Source organism: Myzus persicae, unplaced genomic scaffold (assembly GCF_001856785.1).
Source record: "Myzus persicae strain clone G006 unplaced genomic scaffold, MPER_G0061.0, whole genome shotgun sequence".
NCBI classification, from domain to species: Eukaryota; Metazoa; Arthropoda; class Insecta; order Hemiptera; family Aphididae; genus Myzus; species Myzus persicae.
In genome coordinates, this window is record NW_019103967.1 from 694,659 (window position 1) to 719,435 (window position 24,777).

Sequence of the window (24,777 nt, forward strand, 5' to 3'; positions counted from 1 at the left end):
ATACTTATTTTATGATATTTCAGCAACAATTCTTATCGTGTTTAAAACAAATAAAATACGAATAAAAAGTATTACATACAACTGAGTGGATTGAAAACTCAAATTTTCAGCAAACAATGTTTACAGGTATAGTGTGTTGTACTAACTCAAGATTGAAAATATATTTTTAACGCAGATATACAATATTTTTTTAAAAATGTATTGTCGTAGTTGTGTTGGCCATGCTATACCACTAGATGATCAATTAGCAATTTATGAGAGTTAATCAGTTAGATCCCTAAATTACACAAATTTCTGTTTGAAATTACTTTGATTCGAATTGTGCGTGAAGCCAATCTGCAGATTTTGCCTCTTCGCAGCCAAGTGTCGGACTGTCAGCGTGTACGTGAGTATCATAACGCCTAGTGGAATGTAAAAGCTCACAATCGATCCAATCAGTTTGTACAATGGATCCGGTATCTGACAAGAGCCATTTACTAGTACCGAATCGAAGTCCTGCAACAGAAAACACAACTATGTTAGACAAAAAAAACATCAGAATACATGTCGCTTTGATACAATATTGGTAGTATAATGTACCTACATATTTATATTAAATATCTTATTATATCGTTAAAAAAACTATTTTAAATTTCATTCAGTTAGAAAATTAAAAGTCTGCAAAAATAATTCTAGCCTATAGACATTTACGATTTTAAACTACTAGTATAATACATTGAATCTGTTCATATATTCATGGGTCAAATTTTGATTCACATGGTATTAAATATTTTAATTCGGCAGCCATTTACCAAGCTGGACTTGTGTTAATAAATGAATTACGTTGTACAAATGTCTGTAGTTAGTACATAAATTACTATGTTTGCTTCACGTTGAAATAATCATTTTATCATAGTCTGTTGTATTGGATAAAATCAAACTGTTACTATTTTAAGCGAAACTGTAAAAGTCCTTGAATTCTGGAGACATATGATGTCTTGGAGCACACAAAAAAAAATTGAATTTACTACACAATAATTGATTTAATTTGTTTCATATATAAATATAATATCATAAAATTAATATTTTAACGTGGTGCTGTGGTTATAGATACCTATTAGTTTTTTTTGAAAATATTATGTCTTGCAAGGCTTATATAATTGTATGATTACAGAACAATACTATTATACTACTTACTGTCAGTAATTACTGTACATTAATAACTTATATTACTATAGCTGTTGTTTAGTAATTTTTTCCTTTAAAAAAAAAAAATCTTCTTTAGTCAAAAAATATAAGATTGTAAAAACAAGATTTTTTATGCATATGGTTCTTATAAACAACAAGATATCAAAATGAGCTATAGTGATCATAATTGTATTACTTCTTGGTATAAAATAAGTATATGCAAATTTCAATTGTGAAGTGTTGCGCATGAAGAGCTGACTCAAATATCGCCAACTCAACATTTTTATTGCTTAGGTCACACTGGTGCATATTTTTATCTTATCTTACACAATAGTAATTTTATTATGGAGTATGTGTGGGGTGGGGCGAGGGCGGTATGTTATGTACACAGGATACAAATAAAACAATACAAATACATTTATAATTATGTAAGTAGTACCTACACAACATTTTATGATTTATTGAATAATATAATACAATTTTTTAAATATAAAATATTTTTAATTTGATTTTTAACCTCAGGTTGAGATAGTTGAGAATTGCTACTCTAAATTATTTGTAGATATTTAATGTAGTTAACAAATAATAAAACATAACAAGTCTATATATGAATTACATATTATAAGGAACTTGGTTTTATATTTTTAATTTCATACAAAATAATTTGTGAATTTTCGTGAATTTGACAAATTTTGTCAATATTTGAGCTCAAATGCTTATAAAAAAAATCTTCAATATTTTTCCCTAATGATAATGCATAAAGGTTAAGAAATTAAACTTCAATTACATTTTAAGTGTTTTGATCAAGAAAACCTTTTTTTATCGACTATTATTGAAATTAAAACATAGATATTTCACAATCAAAACATTTAGAAATGTTCATCATGTACAGACAATTATAATATAAAAATTTGGTGAGTAATGAAAGTACCTAATAACTATTCGTTTTTAATAGAAGCCATAAAAACAAAATCGATTTCGCCGAAGACCATTTTGATAAAAAATGCTCGTTTTTTTTTTAATTTTTTAATTTTTTTTTAAAGTACTGAGATTTTTTTACTTTTGACATCCCGAATAACCAACTGAATCCCATTTGCTATACCTAAAACTTAAAACTTCTCCCATAGTCAGAAATCAAAAGAGTTTTTGGTGCAAGAAAAAGTGATGTTAGACAGAAACCAAACGCACGTATCATTGCAAAATCAATTCTCTCAGCTCAATATTCAAAAATAAAACATACTTACTTATATTGTTGAAAAAAAAAACTATGGTAAATATTCATATTTATTACATAAGTTTTAATTATGGACTCTTTCAACTGGATCAAATTATTTATTAAAATCAATCACTGGGTAAGGTGTGTAAAAAAATTGTGGCACTTTCATAAGTCACTAGAAAAATAAATAATAATTGAAAAAAAAGAAAGTAATGACTAATGGGTATTGAAATATTTAATATTTGAACATTTTCGATAAAAATTATGGGATTTGTGAACAAGGAGGGGGGATTAAAGGGTCAAAGCTCTCTCGTAAATAAATAAAAAAAATATGGGAATATTTATATATGAATTTTTAATTGTAGACAGTCGAAATAAAATTGAACCAACATTTAAGAAACTTATTAATTAATTAATAGTTAATCTAAATAATAAACTACTGTTAACTTTATCATAATTCTGCTGTTAAAAATGTAATCATTTTATTTGTTTCCATAGTAAAATATAATTCCATGAAATTAAATGATTAACCAGTTATATGATAGTAATTGTTATCTTTTTTAATTCTAGGTTGAATAATAATGTAATGGATAAAAATAAATAAGCAGGTATTCTCATTAAAAAACAAAATTGTATGTTTAACCTATAACTTAAAGTACTTAAAATTTCCAAGCTATTAGTATAGTACCAGTATAAGAATGTTAATATTTATGTTATATATTTTTTGCTCAGAGCCATTAACATAAACATTAAGCACCTATATTACAAAGCTTAAATTTGGTCATCTAGGTAATGGATTAAAAAAATTATATATTGAAAACAAACTTTTGTAATATTAATACAACAATGTTTGAAATATTATAGTCTCCTTAGAATAAAATTAAAATGATTGCTATTTGTTTCACGCTTCGCATGTTTGAAGATGCAATCACAAATCTAAATCATAGGAATTACACACATAGTTTATTATTATTTACTCAAATGCTGAATCAGTGGCGTGGAATGTTTGCAAACACTTGTATAAAAGTGCTATATAACTGTATGCTATTATTAATACATGAAAGTAAAATATTTCTAAACATTATTATAAAACATATGAATGATTTGTTTGAGTTATTTCTTATTGTTAAAAAACACATGATATATGATACACATAGGTAAATATTATTTACTTCCATTTGTGTTTATCTAAAAAAAAATCCTTAATATGTTCGATACTATTTTAGATATTATCTGAATAGAATACTCAGGAATAACGTATTATATTAATATAGGAACTTTATTGTGATTCGAATACTTGGAAATCCTTACAGAGTCTTTTAATACAATATTGCAAATAAATTAGAACGACGAGAGTATTCACACTACACATTTGACAAAACAAAGAACAATTTCGATTATTTCAACTAAATCACAGGTCCTTCTTCAACGAATAGTGTAATGTGTTGTTAAAACCTAATGCTAACATAGAATGTTAACATAGCGTTAAACCAGTATCGCAGGAACGCCACGAAAAACACAAATAATCATAAGATGATAATATTATGCTCAAACAGTATTTTTAATATATTTGATCGAAAGTGTTTGTGGTGGAAAATTCCTACTTTATGAGTTAATATGGAATGTACCCTCTTATTGAGATACTTCCCTTAGAGTACGACTACGGCTTTGTGATGACCCAACCACAGCCACTCTCGGAAAACGACCAACCTTTTTGTAGAGTTCTACTATATTCGTCAAATAGAAGAAAAAACCATTAAAAAACGTGTGTCAGAAAGAATAACAAAATACGTTAAAATTAAAAAATTAAAATTTTAAAATTCTCCATTTTGAAATGTAACTTTCAATTTTATTTTTTAAGTATGAAACCGATTGATACACTTTTCATCGACATACAAATTATAAAATAATATCCTGTCACCGTTCCAAAATTATATTTGAGTGCATGCATTTAAATATTATGTTCATCATAAATAAAAAAGATATCGTAGTTAAGAAAGTAATACAAAATGCAGGTGTGTATTTGAATGTTGACTAAAATATTAACCAAAATATAAACTAAACAAATAATTGTATTGATATCTACAGCAGTGTTAGTATATAATTCATAGATTTAAGTCATAATATGTGATCGCGAGTTATTTAATTTTGATTATAAATGAATTTTATCCTGAGTTAAAAATGAGTGAGGTACAATTTTTATCCATCAAAATATTACTGTTACAAATTTATAATTTTATTTCAAATATTTTAGGTGGTTTTTTTTGTTATATTAAATACTATTATAACTGATTTTCAAATGTTCATATTTATTTCAAATGTAAGAGAAAAATTATGGATTATTCCAAACTCGATAATTTTACAATAGTTCAATACTATGATATTTGAATCATAAAAAATTTATTTTGCTTATATTTTTTCTAATACTAAATCATTTTTTTTTATATATAAAGTGTAATTTTTTTATTTTTTGTTTGGATAGCTACGTATTTGTTGAATACGATTTTAATATTTTACGAACATTATTTATTGGTGCTTTTCATACTGAGTAAATTGTTGCAGTATTATTATCATAATTTTTAACCCTTCCTTATATTTTTAAATTTTTGAACATATTTACCATTTTCTAAGTGAATAAGTGCATGCATATTTCATGGTTGTTCTAGTGCATTAAAAATATTACAATATATAGTTGTTCAGGTGATTGTCAATGAATTATTTTTATAAATTTAAATTGGACACCTCATCTGCTCCAACGACAGATTGCCACAAACCTTGATATGCGATAAAATATTTCATACAACGACGCAATTGATACAGTCACGCATTTGTGTTATTATGGTTTATTAAAAACAAAAAAAAAGTTATACCGCCCACTGCAAATGGACGTTATAACATTATAGACAGCTACCGGAAAGTTGGGATAATAAAAGGAGACAAAATGTCACTAGTGGGCTCTCGGTGGGAGGCCAACTAAAACATAGAGATGATATTTCAACGACTTTGAAATATAACTGGATATATTTTACCCGCTTGGTAAAATAACACTGGGCTAATAATCACTGCCACGTCGGCAAACATTTCTCACCGTCCAGAAAAAGGCTTTTTCTAATTTGAAACGTTTTTTTTATTTTTGCGTCTCTTATTTGCATTATATTCACGTTTTTTAGACATATTTTTTTAGGGATGTGTTGACATCCTTATAAATAAGGGGTGGTGGAGGTATTGGTAAAGATGTCCTAAACCGGGACTTTCAATTTTATTATTACGATTCATATGATTTAATTTACTTTTTAGTAAGCGTATAAGGTGGAAGGTATGTCATTTGAAGAACGCCTACGATTTTGTTTCAATTTACCGCGAATTGGTTCTCGGGTTGTCCCCTACGTACATTTGTTCTCGGATGGTATACAGGTAACATACGAATTGGTTCTAAGTTTTAATAATACATCTATGTTAAAATCAACTTTTTTAACAATAGTCGAGGAACTACTGTATATTTAATAATGTACTTGGTTGTTTCTAGAATATCAAGATATGATTTAGATATAAAATGTCTATGTAGCAAGTCAATCCATATATGTACAAGTATAAGCGGTAAACTTTATAGGATGTACGTATTTTTCATTCCTTCTAATAATAAAATAGGTGTATAATAACAGTCTACCCCATTAAAAAAAGTTAATACATGTCATATTGTGGCATTTATTTATAACAAACAGTTTTTACGAATTGAAACTCAACATTTGGTTGTCATTTAATTTTTAATTTATTTCGTTCACTAATTACATTTTTCCTTTTAAGATGTTTTTCTTGACTTTAAGTGTGCTTATTTCTATGTTTCACGTGGCCACATGGGATCTCCTTTTCAATTAATAAAAACATAATCGGACGGGTCGAATGAAATCATTAGTTAAGTTTTTCATCGACAACAATTCGTTCTGAAATAGACAAAATTTATGCACACATTTTTATGTATAGGAAAAAATTCTGCATTTCCCCTTTTTAAAAACGTGCTTATCAATCTTAGCAAAAAATAAGCGTGCCTCACTAGTTCTGTTTTCACAGTATTATTTTTGAAGTGAAAACTTATTTAGGTGCTTTTAGCACTTTTTGTGGGTACTGAATTGAACTGAGCCGTCACGCTCGGCTATGTAACGCTCATTCGGGTGAAGTCGGCTCGAGTCGACTAAGCAGAGAGGAACAGTTAGCAGAGCAAGAGAGAAAGATAGTCGAAGCGCCACTGTTATACTCGCTCGGCAGAGTTCGACTCCTATACTCTATCTGAACTAACCCGAATGAACGTTAGGTTAGGTTAGGTTAGGTCCGTGGAAGCAATGCGAAAGCAGTTCCCACGACGTCGTCGATTTCAAACTGAAAAAAGGTGAGGTTAGGCTAGGTTAGGCTAACCTAACCTAACCTAACCATCTTTATGGTCTTATAATTTACTTGGTTATCAGAGCAATGCTTCTGTTTTTATACGTGGAATTCAGTGAAATGTCTATTTTTAAACGGTGTATTCAGATTTTATTTTTGTTTATTTTTAGCAGAGTAATGGTTTATTTTTCCTAGGAAATTATCGATGACGGTGACTACGACAATTACACATATATTTATTGTTTTTATAATATACAGTTATATAGTTATTAATTTGTTAAATATAGTATTCGTATTACCAAACTTGTTTTATTTTTCTTATAATATAAATATATATATATAATATATATATATATTGTTCTCGGATGGTATACAGGTAACATACGAATTGGTTCTAACTATTTTTTTAAATCGTGTCAACATCGCGTCACGTCGCGTCGCCCTAGTGGGACAAGTCCCTTAAGCACACACATTTTTTTTTGGTTAGTCGTTTTAATGTGACCTATAATGTATAAGTATGTGTAATAATAATATAATATAATGTAAAATAGCTAAAATGGTTATTTATTATAATAGTTTGTTAACTAAATATTGATAAAGACAAGGTAATATAGATATAGGATAGGAATAGGTAGTTAATGATAGAATACAATGTTGTAAAATTAAGTCAGCCGTAAAATAACTTAATCTCAAAAACTGTGCTAAAATCGATTATTTGAGGATTTTATTTTATTTTAATTCGTTCATATCTGTTTTTTAAAAATAAAATATTTTGAAATAAAATTGTTTTCAAACATTTCTCGTTTAAAATACATACATTCAAAATGTGGTTATTGAGAAATTCAAAAATGTGATGGACTAAAGTGCGATACCATCGACATTCACTCTTAATACCCACATAACATGTACAGGAGCGTGGCATAATAAATGCGACTTTTTGTATAAGGTAACGAATTTTAGACGATTCAAAATAAACGAAATGAGACTATGAACGCCGAGCGCCATCTGAATACCGACGAACACGGAATGCCGAAATCTATTACAACACTCAGTACAAGCGCATAGCTGGGTCTGAGGGCTCTCAACGACAACAATTTATATTCACCGAGTGACTGCAGCAGCAGCCGTTTCACTTCAATTTAAACGTACATAGCAATAATAATATCGCGTCCTTATAGCTATGCCGAGTATTATAATCGTGGTACACCTTTCGCTACTGGCTAAATTCGCGTTTTTTAAACGAAGTATTTATACAATGCACACATATATATTATCAAAATGAAAAAAAGATGTCTCAAAAGTGACGAAAAACTTCATAGTATGGGAGCTCGATGACCAATGCATTTGCCTGACACGATGCTTTTCAAGTAATAAAATATGTTTTTCAATCACAGTGATTTTGTTTCATTACCTAAACAATATTCACATTTGTCTTGGTTTATTAAGATAAACCTAGATCATTTTTCATTTGTTTAATTAAAAAATAATATGTCAAACACAAAAAAAAAAAATCGCTTTAGAGAATATTTAGGATATTTATTTTGTCTTATTTATACTATAACAATAACCTAAGTGCACATTGTTCTGATTTTAAAATATCACGAGTCTCAAAAGTATCTTAATATACTATTTATATTCATACTACCTATTTTATTATTATTAGATATTAATTTCAATGTTAATTTTCGAGCGATTACATTGTTTTGGTGGTCTTCGTGTCTTTAAAACGTCAATTATGATTTTTATGATACGATGGTTAATGTATATTTGTATGTTTTGTGTTGGCATTTTATTTTAACTTAAAATATTTTATGAAGATGACTTAAAGTATATTTATATTTTTCAGAGAAAGTACTCTCAGAGACGTTAAAAATATTTCATCGAAGAATTTTTGTGTTTATAATATTAACGAGTCTCCTATATTTTGCTGACCCGGATATATAGTTGTAAGTGTCCCTATATCATAGAGACTTTGACGTATATGCTGCATTCAGTTGTGACGGTCTTAAATATGAATATCTCAAAATAAACACTTAAGCTCAATCGAAATAAATTTTAAATTATTTTAAATAAGTCATAATATTACGAGTAATGTTCTTTTTAAACTTTTTGATCCAAAGATGATTGCTTTAAAATGCAAACTTTCGATGAGATTATTTTTACTCTCGGCTTGGTTTCTCAGTTGAATATTATAAAAACAAATATTTTGTAAACTTTCTATGTAAAGTTTACTCTCTTAAAAATGTACATTATATAATATACTTTAGTGAAACCTGGATTCACTGAATCAGATATTCGAAACAGTTTTTATTTTTGAAGTACACTGTTTTTTGATTTTAACTCTTTTAAAACTATTTTAATGTTAGTGCTAGTATTTACAATATTGTGTATACATATATTTAAATGAAGTGAAAATAAAAACGATAAGGATAACAATATTTTTGGTCTTGCATATTTCATCGAATTCCAAAATGGATGTTTGATTCGCAAAAAATATTCCAAGAAGACAATTTAAAAAAATAAGATCATAAAATAACAAGTACCATAAGCATGTTCAAAAAATATTGAACATTTTAAATAGAGGCAAATGTGAAAAACAAAACAAGTGAATTATATTTCTGATAGTAGCGGTAGGTACAGTACTCACTACTCAGTGGTGCACTCGTTAACAATTCTTCTGGGAATTATAGGACATTTATGTTAAGCCAACTTAAAATAATTATATATTACATCTTTTTACATAAAAATAATGTTCATTCATTAGACTTTATAGACTTGAAAACTACTTAACAATAATTCTCAATAAAAGTTATATTTCAAGAGATTCGTGGAGAATGTGAACCTTTTTTTTCAATGAAGGTCGTTATAGGGAGGCTCACACTTTCATTTTATTTCAACTCATGAAAATCAAATATTTTTATTTATACATGGAGTTACCATTGGTTTCAGATAACAAAATAGATATTATTATTGGATTTAATGTTTTGTATTTTATTATATTTTATCATTCAGGCAGATAAAGCTATTCGATATAACTATAGAATTGAATAACAGCTTTTATATGTAAAGTGTGTGTTTGTGTATAGTTTAGTATATACCTACTAAAAAATCATCGACAGATTTTGACAATTCAACTAAGGTTTATATAATATATTGAAACAGTTATTTTAGGGTGGCTTACCTTATTTTACTATTCATAACTGTATATTAGTTTATATCATCTGCTTGAATTTGATTACACGTATAACAAAAAAGTTGATAATTTGTTATTACAATCGAGCAAAGGTGGGGATGACCTATTTCGGTTTTAGTTATCCTCGGCGATGACGGATATTAAACTACTTTGAATATAAATATTATATGATATTTATTTATATCACAATTTCTTTTTAAAATAAATACCGTAAAAAAAATAATATGAATGAAATCGGTTTGGTTACCTCCGAACGACCACATTGAGCCTTGACGTGTTAGTATAACATAATATATGACATACAACTCAAAACGTAATACCATATATTTATTTAAATTGTTGAACAAGAAAATATATTACCATTACGTTCCACGTCACAGTTATATTGTAAATGTAATCATTACGTGGGTGCGATTATAACCGAAGGTAAGTTTAGTGGCGGTGGAAAAATATCTCACACAACCACTCCACCATTTTGCTCTATCCCACTCACCCAACTGCAGCATGTCATTTTGATTTTATATCAACCGATTTTCGTATCCCGTCGAGTGGAATATCTTTAAAATGTAAGTTTTGCGACGAGTTTTAATCGAAAATTAAACCACCTCTGGGTATATTGTCTTCGTAAAGCGAAATCCGACGACAAACAACGGTAGCGGTATAGTTTTAGTTGTAGTGGTAGTAAATCATTATGCACATAGCGATGAGAAGGAGTGGTGGTCGATAAATAAAAAAAGTAAGTAGTTCAAAGTTTAATGGGACGCGACGGGCCAAGAGAGGAAACCACAAATTCACGACGTATAATAATATATACATAATAATAAACACGTACATAATATTATACAATATACATATAACTTGGGAAACTTACTTTTGAGTACATGAGGCTCAGTGGCAAGCTCATCGCTATCGACAGCAACCACACGAACACGATCTTCAATATCACCCTTCGTCGCGTCTTGTTTCGGCCAAATTTCATGGGATACCTCAAGCTCAAGTACCGGTCCACGCTGATCGTGCACAAGTGCATTATGCTGGCAGTGCAGAACAACACGTCCAGACATATCCATGTCAGACAGTACACTGAAGCGAACGGGAACTTTCCTGGAAAAAGGGGGAAACCCAATTTATATTATAATCAACAACGAATCGCCATACAGTATTATACATAGGGATATATAATATGAAATAATATAATATAAATTCGGTTGCAATACAAAATGTATTTTTTTATTCAAATTTAAGAGGTACTTATAAAATTGAACTAAAATAGTACAATATTCTTTTATTTATACTATCGGCCACTTTTATTTGGGATTTCACATCGAAAAAAGAAAAAATATTCGACCATTTTGGTGTCCAAGACAAAGTACATTCAACTACATTAATTCATAATAATGGGGTTATGGATGTATTTTTAGAGTAGATATCGTTAATCAACACAAAAAATTGCTGAGTATCCAATATTATTTTGCCACACAACTACCCTTACCTAATAATAGACATACCAATATTGTATCACTATTCAATAAATAAAGTCCATTCAAAAAAATATTCTGGTATGCTATGATAATTAAGAATTTACATACTTTTTTTAATAGAAGATTTACAAATTTACCTAAGACCGTTATTATATACCTATGTTAAAATAAATACTTAGTATATAGCTAAACACATTTGAACTGATTGAGAAAATGAGTATCATATTCAAAAACCCAAACATCATTTCCGTATTCAAGGAAATGTGTATTATATTAAAATTTCACATAATTTAAACAGTTTAATATTCTATAGAAACGTATTATTTATAAATGTTTAAGGAGTGTCAATTAGCGATATAATGGTTTTTTGATTTTGTAAAAGATGGTGTACTACTTGAGGTAGTAATTGTATTCAAACATTCAAATATGTTTTACTTTTGTCAAAATTCTACGTTTTGTACTAGATAATTATTCATTAACCTGTGAATAAATATTTACAGTCACAGTGTTAAAAACATCTTCAATTTCAATTAAAGATTTAATACTAAATCGGAAATTATACGTATCATTATATTGAACTATTAGAAGGATGCGGTGTTTTGTTTTTCCCAGTCGAAAAACGATGAATACACTACTCTATTATACTACCTATGTACATTGTATATTCTACTGCAATATTCTTTAAGTGACAGTGAGTGGGACGTGTTCACAAACCGTCTATAATATTATAATTAATTGCTACCCATACCGTGTTACGCGACTAATGTTGTTATAAAATATACACATTTTCATCTACAACGCGTTCACAAAACAAAATAATATGGAACGTTATTACAATACATTTTGCCAATACAGCGTGTTTAAGTTTTCTTGGAAAATTGATTATTTACAATTTATTATTTTAACATATTTATGGTTGGCTTATAAATTTCTTTTTTTAAAAGCTTAAAAAACTTTAAGCATCATATTGTTTACTTGAAAATTAGTAATTTCAATAATGCGAATTTATTAAATTGAGCTTAACATATACCTATAATGTCTAATTAACAACAATTTCAAAACTTAATGGAGAATGAAATTTAATCTTTAGAACTCACTGAGCTATGAGCTCTTTGATAGATTTATGAAAAAACAACAGTAAGATATAAAATATAATACAATTAATGTGTAACTTAATACATTTTATTTTAAAATAATTCCACTATATTGCAGAACTACTACAATTCTTTAAAATATTATAAATAATACTTTAAAACTACTAACTAGATAAAAATGTTTGATGAATATCATATATATTTTAAACCTATTTATAGTATTATGAATGATAATACAATATTTACTATGATCAAATTGAAGGCTAACTTATATAGGTTATGCGTCGATGAAAACTGATACACCAATCAAATTGAGTGTTTATAAAAGCATATTAAGACCCATACAATATCTTTGTGTGTATATTATGTTTGATAAGCAGTATCCAGTTTCATGCAATTTTGAATTTTCTTATATGGTTATGTGTGTTGGTAGATAATGGGTATTTCAATGATTTATTTATGCGACTCCTATAGTCCTATTTAATAAATCAGTTTTATGACAAAAAAAAAAAAAATGACTTTTACTGTATCCTAATCATATTGAAATGTAAATTATGATTTTGATTTTTGGATAATATTTAACTGAAGACTAAAAATTGAGTAAGTGTACAGAAAAAATATTATTTTCGTGCTCTTGTTTCGTTGTACATTGTTTTTTTCTGAGGACTTTTGAAGATATATCAAGTGGCCATGTTTGTGTGCAATACTATTAATAATAATCATCACTTATTTGACTACAAATATATTTAACAATCAGTAAATTTAATTTTTACAATATAGGAAAGTGATGTGTATTTTAATAGGGAGTTATTTAGGCTTGGGTGAAAAATCCATTCATTGATGGAATTTCATGACATGTGTCTGTATTTATTTATACAGCTGGTCGTTGCACTAAACATTGTTATCACTTATGAGTTGGAAGATTCCAATGTTTTACAATCCGTATTGGAGTATTACTCTCTAAATAGCCATCAAGAGGGTATTGTAATTTCGATTCAATTTTTAAAATGGTAGTAATATGGTTAAAATGGTATTTATTGGTGTAGTTTAAAATGTAGAAATAACTACTGACCTTATTTACCTGAATATAGGTAATTAATTACTACATGCGCCATAAGATATTATATTGTATTTACTCTTAAAATGTACCTACAATAGGCAATTTTTTCAAATACTCAAAGAATTTCGATTAACTGGAAAAAAAACACATTGTGATTTAAATAATATTATGGAAAAATATATTACATTACATGCTTGATATTATGATATAAATATGATAACAAACTGTAGAACGATAATATTGTTGTATGACGTGTGAGCCCGTATTGTACTTTTATAACAACTTGCGTTATTATATTTTTATTAAATCGTATAACGGTCCATAGAATAGATTTCCTTGCTTTATGGCATTCAACACAATACACATATTATAGTATTACTAGGTATGTGTAGTCTACTAGATTTCAAATAATGTAACTTCAATTAATATATCCCTGCAAGCAAATTACACAATAAAAAATGTTTTCAAAAAAAAATTCTCACAGAATTTATTAATAATAATATGCATTAAACGAGTACGTCTCCGTTGTATAGTGGCTATATCCTATATGGCGTTAGTTCCCGTACCGTAGGTCTTTTTACAATTTTGCAGTTATTACGGATTTACGATCTACAATACATAATAACACAATGCTTTAATTTCTTATTGTTTGTTGTAATAATAATACGTTTTCCTATCCCGGAATACACTCCGCACCCTCCAGTAAACGCATACCTTATAAATCACAAAACGTTTCGGGCATGAACTCGGCCCAGCGTAATAATAATATTGAATAATTTCGTTTGTAAATGTTATTATATTATAATATTATAATACAACGAACGAGGAACTGACATTTTTTTTTCAAGGAGCACTGCATAGGCAATTTGTCTTGTTAGACGAAGAATATATTATTATGCAAATGACTGTAGGATCATGTAAGCCGTTTATCATGATGTTCAAAAATATTTCTACACATTTAGGTAAATATATGTTATTTTTTTTTCCTTTTACGACAGTGAAATTAAAATTCTTTTTAATCCTGTATAATATAATATGTGTATAACGATAAAAAATACGTTATTCGGCTTCTATATACTCAGCAAGCACATGGCTGAAAATATTTTCTCAATTACGTATTCTTACCAATTTTTAAATACAATATTATTATTATTAAGTGTTAGGCAGTCAAATGAAAAATATCACTGTTCTAATTAAATAGATTGACAGTTTTAAACAATACCATGCTGTCGGACCACGGCAGTATTTTGGCAATTATTTGAATCTAGGGGAATAATATTCTTGATGGTATTTAAGTTCATTTGTTGCTGTATGTTTTGTGATTCATGCATAACTGGAATGTGTTGGAGACATGTCTAAGACCTGAGTTTTAAAAAAAATGTATCATCAACAAATAGCATAAAGAATCTCGGTTTACTTAAATCTGGAGGAGATAATATCATCAAGGACTTGCATTCTTACTACATTGTTGAATATTTTAGGCCATTTATTAATGTTATTCACAATAACAAGTTTACTAGAATATAAGTAAACAACCCAAAAAATAACTAGATACGGAACATTTTCAATACAATATTCAATTACAGATTTGCTATTAAAATTTCAGTTTTTTGAAACTTCTCATCTTCAAAAAAAACCGATTTCCGTGAAAGTGAAAAACTCTGATGTCAAAACTTGCTTTTCCTCTGTAGTTAAAAAGTTAGAACATATACATAGAGAGTGTAATGGATAGACTGACCTCGACGAATGCCAGTTGTTATACATTTGAAAGGAATGATAAATCATCGGATTTTGAAAAATGAATCTTGGAGCGGAATTCGGTGGCATATAAATCGAAAAACGTGGTTTCAAACCATGCCGGGGTAATGAAATGTGTTTTAGAGTACGTAGGCGTACATAAGTAACTGAAAAAATGACATTTCACGTTTTTATAAAATAATATGCGAATGTCTCAACATTTTTTTCTATGAGCATGTATTATTAAATTATGAATCCGTTCGACTATACTACTAAGTCTTCACAAATGAATAAAATATTATCAATACTTATCCGCTGTCACAGTGAAATTAAAACGTAAGGCTGTGACAATGACCAGTGAATAATTCGTATAATATGATATCTATAATAACATTAGAATGACATAATATATTTTTTTATTATTATTTATTACTTATTTATCAGTTTATCATATAAAATATTTTCTAGGCATGACTTGACCGATTGCCAACTGGTCATAACATTATATTGTACAACGCGTGGCAAAAATTAAATATGAAAATTAATATTAGGTTCTCGGTGCCTTGATGAACAGTTCATTTCTGGACAGGATGATTGTCAGAAATTCATAAAATGTGGTGCAAAAAGGGTTAAGCAATTATCTGAGAAATTCCAGGGACAGCTTAAAGTGCGACACTACAGCTCTTGTCAAATGTCCGATCTATAAAATATGAATGGGTCACGTGAAACTTTTCAAGAACCGTATCGTACTCATAAAAAAAATAATTAAATAGAAAAATAAAAATAATGCCAACAGGATCGCTTATTGGTATCTGAGGAATGTACATCGTCATCGTCTAACACGTCCCATCTCCTGCTCAGAATCCAAAAACAAAATAATAATTTTCGTTCTCGAATCATTTAATCGCGATTTATATGCATATAATATCATCCAACTAAAGTATGTGCAAAACGAAATACCTGCCACCACCGTCGTTTACATTAATTGGCCTAATAATATTATGTTGTACAGCAAATTGAGATGTCCCAACACTCCCAATACCCGCAAATTCTCTGAGGGTATGATAAAAATTGATTACATTTCGATGAATCTAATTTTTTTTTGAACGCCCACACCGGTTATTGTCTGCAATGAATTATAATAATATATTATACGCCACGAATTAATAAATATTTATGAAAATTAATTTGCATGCTTAATCCACTCGATGGTAAATATATATTATACAGGTATTTATCCTCGTTTTAGTCGCACTTATTATTTATTTATTTCACGAAAAGGTATATACGAGGTTTTAATCCTCTCACGGCCCGTATATTATTATTATTAGTGTATATTAAATACGTATACTTATAGATGAAAAAACATTATGGGTACCTGCTCGTTATTAATTCGTATAGGGTTTTTTAAAAATTGTTTTTGCTTTTCATTTGTTGCAGCTCGCCACGCCGTGACAAAAATATAAAATCACGTTTTTGGTTTCCAGGTCGTTAACGATTATGGTGGTTTGTAAAGATTATTGTAATTTTTCGATACTGATCCGTTGATGAATATACTGTGTGGGAGAACTCCGTAATATTCCTGTTTTTCTCTCAAAGATAACACAGAAAAACTGGAAAAACGGTGGATTTTATAATATTATATGCCTACCTAGGATAAATTGATTATTTAGAGAAACATTATTTTTTTCATTACGTTTGTTTCTAGAAATATTTTCAGTAATTAAGTCATAACTTCATTACTATTCACTACTTTTTATTAATTACAGCTGATAAGCATTTAATGTTTGGTTGAGCAACGTAGTAAACCAGTATTTTGTGGGATACCATTATGCATGCCAATCCACTTGGCATCAACCATCATCATTTATAATTATCTAAAATATGAACGTTAAATAACTATAAATTATTATACATAATAAACTATTCGTTTCAAACGAAATGCGTGTATATTTAAATATTTAGAAATGTATTTTGTCATTCGGATAAGATAATATTAAAAAAATAATAACAATAAAAAAATTTGTTTCTTAATATCCATAATCATTAGTACTGTATGTTTTGATGTATAGCGTCATTATAAATTAATACAAGTTAATAATACCTTGGCATGGCCGAAAAACAAACAAAATAGCCTCCGGGGTGTAGATCATCACCAATCGCCATCACTACTTCAACTTGATCGTAACGTTGTTATTATATGTATTACATTATCAAAAAAAAAAAAGGAATACCAAAAAAATATTGTTAGGTACACCTATCTATGCATTTTATTTCGTCGGTTTATTGTGCCGAAACCTCTATTCAGGGCGATAAGTAAAAAATAAAAACAAAATTCAACTGACAAAAGGAGAAAATCACGATTAGGTCGTAAACGAGTTTGCGGCGAAAAACAAGCTCGGGGAAAAAATTCGTAGATATAATATATTTCATTATTTTTGCGCCGGTGTGTGTACAGCGCGTTATTCCGATCGCCCACACCGTCACCGCATTCGTATAAAACTCAATAAAAAGCTCGTTAAGGCGTTCACCGCCCGTAAGTCTCTAAACAAGGGTAGGTACAGCTGTGCAGGTGGAGGGTTAGACGGCGACTGTACTCGACGACGATTATACATTATGCGTCCGACTCGGTTACCGCGTTTAGCGACGGCCGAAGGGGGCGAGCGTCGTTAACAAAATAATAATGGTAGTTAAGGGCGACCCATATATAGTTGGGTACTTTTTTTTAAGTCTGGTCGGCGAGAAAGAAAAGTCGACGTATATTAGTCTGGTCAGTCTATTGAAGTTAACATATTTTATTAAACGTCAATCGGAGGCGTAATTATAGTTATGAGGTAAATTCAAGTAATCAGCCGTTTATTTTCTGAAAATCCATTATGATTGCAAATTTACATTTTTCCACGTAACGCACAAACAGTTATTCAAAATATTTTTTGGTAATTTTGTATTTTCTTAGGAATGCCTGATCAACTTGAACACTGATTTTAAATATTTTTATACTTAAAATTATAGTCAACGAATAAAACAAAATCAAGAGATATTAAGAAGAAATTCCTATATTAAATTAGAATAAAAAAAATATAAAACCAAATTCGTTTTGAGGAAAAAAACTTATACAAATTTAAAAATCATGAATAAAAATAAAGCAATTGTTGAAGTTACCTATTGAATAATAGTTACTATATTTAAGTTTATTATAAAGTTGATAGTTGGAAGGAAACAATTTTATAATACCCTAAATTGATTTAAATGTAGTGTTCACTTTAATGCAATTTTATTTTATGTTGAAAAATAGTACATCTGTAATAATATTGCTGATCATTTTCAAATAAATAGTTACAGTGGATCCTCGATAAGTCAAAAACCTTGATAAGTCGAAAAAAATAACTATAGGTAACTCGAACATTCTGTGCTCCTAGTATAGAGGAATAATGACGGATAATTGTATTAACATTTGCCGAATCGGCTTGTCTTTTGCGATGATTTAATAGTTTATGAATTTTTAATAGCAAATCTCAAATTTTAAGTCAAAGTAAGATAACAAATGATCTATTATAAAGTGGCAACACTTGTTTCATTATATTTTTTTCGCGATATTTTTTTATATTTAAATAACCTATATGGCTATATAATCTCATGTTTTTACGTATAATAATTAAACACTTTAATACATACCTACATACATTATAAAAACTCTTTAAGTTGAATATTTTTTTTTAAACCTTGGTAACTCAAAAACCTTAGTAAGTCAAAAATCTCGAGAAGTTGAAAAAACTGCATTTCGACTTATCGAGGTTCCACTGTATAAATATTAAACAAGTCTAGTAAATTCTGAATAACTGCTGCTTTTAGTCCCGATTATATGTAATACTGTAATAGTACCGCACTGATGATGTCTGATAGTGTATATATTTTGTATACGCTGAAATCTCTAATACGACACAAAGCAAAATTTTTTTACTAAAATCAAATGCCGAAAAATATGGCTTGTAATAACAAGTTTTTTATTTAAAATCGCAACAAATTCTATATATTATTTTTCTCCAATTCAATTGTCGCAGAAAAAAATATTTACATAATTGCAGGCGAGTGAAATTTTTTCGTGTGACTGGAAAGAACTATCATTAAGTCAACGCCATAACATCGTAGCTTCTGCAGTCCTGTGAAAGGTAATACGGATTAGTGTAAATAAAAAAAACTCTTAACCCCTTTAAAGTCCCGTAGAGTTGAATTAATTATCCAATACTATTGTATTCGCGCTGCAGTGTCCGCCCAGCAGTGTGTGGACCGTAAAAATCACGATTAAATAAAAACAAACAAGCGACAAAAACAAATATTTCTAACTGTGAGACAAACAAACACAACAAACAGCCATAACGCGTGATACTAGATTTCGATTATTCGTACATATTGATCATGTTTTATTTGCACAATATTAAACAAACAATTTGGACGAGATATCATCATTTATTGTGTCTATAGAGAAGACCGGATGTTACGGAATTGTTTCGTTCCGATCGACTTAGCATGGTACACCGTACACATTACAGTTACCACTAACCACAGTACAGCTACGACTTTTGTATTCAAAAAAATGACTCTGAACGGATCTTGGATGATACCGCGAACTGGCATAGAAACGTGATCTGCAGTAGTTTTCAAGTGGGATGCAAAGACCAGCAGAGAAGGGGGGCTTCTCTGAAGAAATACACTATTGTATTAATTCAAACATAAAAATAATATATTAATGACTGCAGGCAATTACTGAAAATCTGAATTATTATAACTATTAATAACAGATCGAAAGGTTTCACACATTTACAAACATTCAGCCACCATTGTCAGGAGGGTTAATAGTTCTGTATTTTATTACGTATATACAATTACGCACAATACATAATTTTAGGAGAAGTGACTGTAACATTTGTTAAATACTACATTTATTGATTATAAACTAAATACATACTTCAAAAGCGACCAACACAAATTATATGTACACTCTACTTTTTTCGACTCCGTCCAATTTATTATCCATAACATTGTTAAAATAAAACGATACAAGGCCACGTTATGTATAAGACAATTTGTTGATCATCATTTTTACAGACTGCCCCACTCACGACCTAGACGGATTATCAGTCATTACATCATAATATTTATGACCTACGGTTAAGATCTGAAGACTAAAATCTCATATTTGGTGAGTTGTAGGTAATAAGCGGCAAGTTTTGATATACTATATTATTTATAACTATTATATCTATATACTTTACTCGACCAACCTTTCGATATCTCGGTTAGGTAATACAAGGGTCTCATACTCTTAATAAAATGTTAAATAGTATTATACATATTTTTTCAAACGTATTTTCTTTAAAAATAAATAAAATACTATGTTTTTCCTAGTTCACGATATATTATTTACTCTGTATATTGTATTATTATATTACAAGGAAAAGTACAATCGTAGGAATAATATGTTTCTCGATTCACGAAACTAAAATGCAAAAACATTTTTTAAACTTCTTTCATAAACTCGTGTGAATTTGGCCGGTACAGCTGTAATACGTCATTGTATCATTATTTGTGTTTTTGTCCCCCAGAACACAGACGTGAATAGCTGTACACCATAATATATATTTTATACGTCTATGGGCCAGTCGTCAGCGCCCTCTTCGATTGAACAACGTGAACGGCACGTATAATGTTGTGAGCTTTATTATTTAATTGTGCATATAACGGATCCCATTTGTCACAAATTTGGCCTCCGTCGTCACACAAAAGAAATATTGACGTGGACGCTTATAATAGAATACCTTAGTTATAGTTACGCGCGTCTATATATGACGTTATGTATAAAAGAATCTAAAGTATTATTTTCTTTATTTCATTATTACCTGCTTTTTTTGTCGTCGTCCGTCGTCATCGGAACCACAGAGGTCTCCCGGGAAATCACGGTCCGAGAAATACGAATCCCTGAGCGGCGACTGTATAGCCAATCGACTGGGTACTTACCTACCCATCTGTCCGTCTACATAAAATGTATAATTTGTTGGTCTATATATTTATATATGTATGTTTAATAGTACACATCCCGTATTATTATTATACGGCGGATTTCCGGATGGATGGACACACGAGCGGTGGTCCCGGCGAAGATGACGGCCGCAGCACGATAAGCGGCTAGTCAAATATTTATTTTTAATTTACACGATGTCGGTTATAAAATATCGCTCATTGTTTTATACAATTTTATCGACACGATAAATCTGAATAGTTTTGATATTATTTCAATGGCAACGATATTATTAAATCGCACGAGTGCGCGTGAGACTTTCAGACCAAATGTTTAAGCGATTTTAGTACAAAGTTAGGTACAAACTGCAGTTTCGATTAAGTCGGGAACATTTTATGATGCCCAATTTCTGAACATTTTGACATCATAATATAATAAATATTCACCTATGTCGGCGAAGTATAAAAATATAGATTTTTTAAGTTCAAGTGTCGTACGACGAACAAATATTTTTGTTCATCTATTTTTTACAATTTTTCGCCATGAAACCTTAGATAATAAGTTTGTGACATTTTGACTCTATTATATATTAAGTATAAATATTATATGGATAATAAACCAATATTTATTTGAATAAGTGACTTAATTCATACTTAGAAATCGCTTCGAGGAATGCACGGGATTTTATATTGTATTATTGTACCTGTAGTCATCGAATTTTTTTTTTAAATTTAAGAACGAAAACGGAAGGTTTGACATTTCATGTGAGTGCTAACTAATTATTCGATTAATATTAATACGTTGACTGCAAATATAGGTTTGCAACACTGTTGTAACTTAATTTACTTTGGTCCATAATTGGATCTCACCGAACCAATATGATTTAAAAGGCGAAATGGGCTAAATAGTCACTTAATATTAAAATAGTATAATACTATAAGGGATAACTAGGGCAAAAATAAATTATAAAAAAAGGTCGTTTTGCGATGATATAAACTAGATCGTTGTAAAAACAAAATATATATGTATGCTATGAATATAAATTCATCGTATAAACTTTAATTCTATATTTAATTACACATATATTTACTCATATATGGACAACTTATATAAGCTGTAATTTGAAAAGTTCGTGCTGAGTTTGAAAATAATCAAATTGCTTGAAAACTTAAGGAGGTCACACAAACCTTATAGTAGTGTAAGTCTAAGCTGTGACATCGATCTATACAAGATTTTATTAACATTTTAACAAAATTACGAAAAGTAACGGCGTTACACTCGTTTTCTTCATTACGTTCACAAACGCCTTATTTTTAATGATTTACTGTTAGTTATTCGATTTATGCTTCAGCTAACTACCTACGATTTATTATTGGTCCTTATTCTCTTATGCCCTATACAGGTAATGAATAATACGAGTATACGTAAAGGTATATATTATCGGTTAGGTTAGTTTATATTATCCAAAACAAGTCGATAATATTTCGGACTCAAATCGCAAGTGGTTCAAAGCACACTTCATAGCGATAGATACCTATATACAGTATACCCGTAGAATAGTACCTACGTATTTATTTTTGGACATAAAAACGATAATAATATTTATGAAGACCATCCGTTCTGAGTCGTTAATCCCCAAAAACGAGTTACGGTAAGTATCATATACAAAATGTATGTAACACGGCGATGGTTACTATATCTTGATAGTATAACAGACACAAAATAATACGTAAAACTGTTCTACGTAGGCAGCAAGTTATAAGTATGTAATTATACAATCGGGAAATGATAATTAAACGCACCGATATTTTGTGCAATATCGTAAGTACCTATGTCCCAAATAGTTTGCCAACTTTTCAACGTCTCTGCGTATTATAATATTATAGTATAAACAATATCGACAAATTATTATGTTTTAATATTGTTACATATGAAAATAATAACTATGTAGAATGGAATTTCATTTTAATGGATCACTATAAAAGGACAGCATTTTACTGAGCATTTATTTTTTAACCATGAAATTGTTTTACATACATTACCTAAGCGCTTTAGAACTACAAATTTAATATTTCCTACCTACATTGAAAAAAAAAACGTTTGAGAAATAAAAATAATAAAGAGTACCTACCTATATTTTTCTATTAATACGACGTGCTTGCGTCGTACAATATCGAAACGACGAATTTGTTGTATTTTACGATGTTTTTTTATTTGTTTGTAATTTTTATTTTTATTTTTTCATAGAAACATAATGCGTAGGTAGAACACGAAAAACAATCTACATGAAAATTGCAATCTCTAAACAATATGGATATAAAAAGAAATTAAGCACAAAATATCGCTAAGAAGTTTTTATCTGTGAAAAAAAAACATATTTTCGTAATACCAACATTGTATAATATTATTAAGTGTATTCACTTATAATATTAATATAATAATTTATTTAGTTCTTCGTGTATACGAGGTGTGAAAATAATGTTTACGGCAAATGTGCATATTAATAGGATTGTCGAAAGGTGTTACAAAGCAGAAGCAGAATTTCTTATACAAAAATGAAACTTTCTAGTGAATATTATTATTTTACTAATTGCATGTCATTTAAATATTGTGCAGTAAATTAATATACTCAATGGTAATGTCGTCAGTATTAGATGATATTTAGTAAACAGTTTTTATAAAAGACATTTTGTCTAATGTTTTTTTTTCAAAACACTAAAAAACATATATTGTTAAAATGTAGTAATAATTAGCCAAGTTAGACCAGCCTTAGTTTTTAGGCGTTCTTGGTTTGACGAGGATAATAGTTTTGTTAATTTATATTAAAAACAAGCTAACTAATTTTAGATTGACATGCCCACCTCTGTACATTTTTACTCAATTTTATTTTTTGAACCTTCTTAAAAATTAACATGTTTTACCCTTTAAATACTGAATTCATTTTTTTTGCTTTTTACGCTACCTAATTTAAGGGGATAACTCTGTATAATATTTTTTTTGTTTTGTATCTCATGTATCATAATGTTTTTAATTTTAAAGTGATAGGCCACATGTTATGTGTGCATATATTATGGTTCATAACTCCACATAGTTAGACATGTACAGTACCCATAGACCCATTAGATGTGTATTGCGTCCATACCAAAAATTTTTTTTTATATAAATTCAAAAATTCAATTTCACAAATAGTTCAAACATTTTTTTTCGGCTGTTAAATTTTAGTTTTTTTATAGATGAAAAAAAACACATTTAAATATCTTGCAGATTTCCACAAAGACATTTATTCTACGAATATAGAGATTTTGGAAAGCGTTGTAGGCATATTATAATGGAAACGCGTTTCGACCTGAACTTTTTCTAACCTAACCTAATTATATAAGTGATAAAAAAAATCGTAAATAATAAAAACTGCCGTTAAATGTACTTGGTCGTAGAA

General features: G+C 29.0%; 1 protein-coding gene across 1 annotated transcript in view; it reads right to left on the reverse strand.

The window, feature by feature from the left end:
- The window catches only part of LOC111037026, a 150,505-nt gene that overhangs the window by 34,064 nt on the left and 91,664 nt on the right, over positions 1-24,777 (reverse strand). Inside the window, exons 2-3 of the mRNA XM_022319376.1 lie at positions 10,825-11,057; positions 309-495 (exon numbers count right to left, since the gene is read on the reverse strand). Coding sequence (XP_022175068.1) covers positions 309-495; positions 10,825-11,057 — 420 coding nt within the window. The remainder of the gene's footprint in view (positions 1-308; positions 496-10,824; positions 11,058-24,777) is intronic.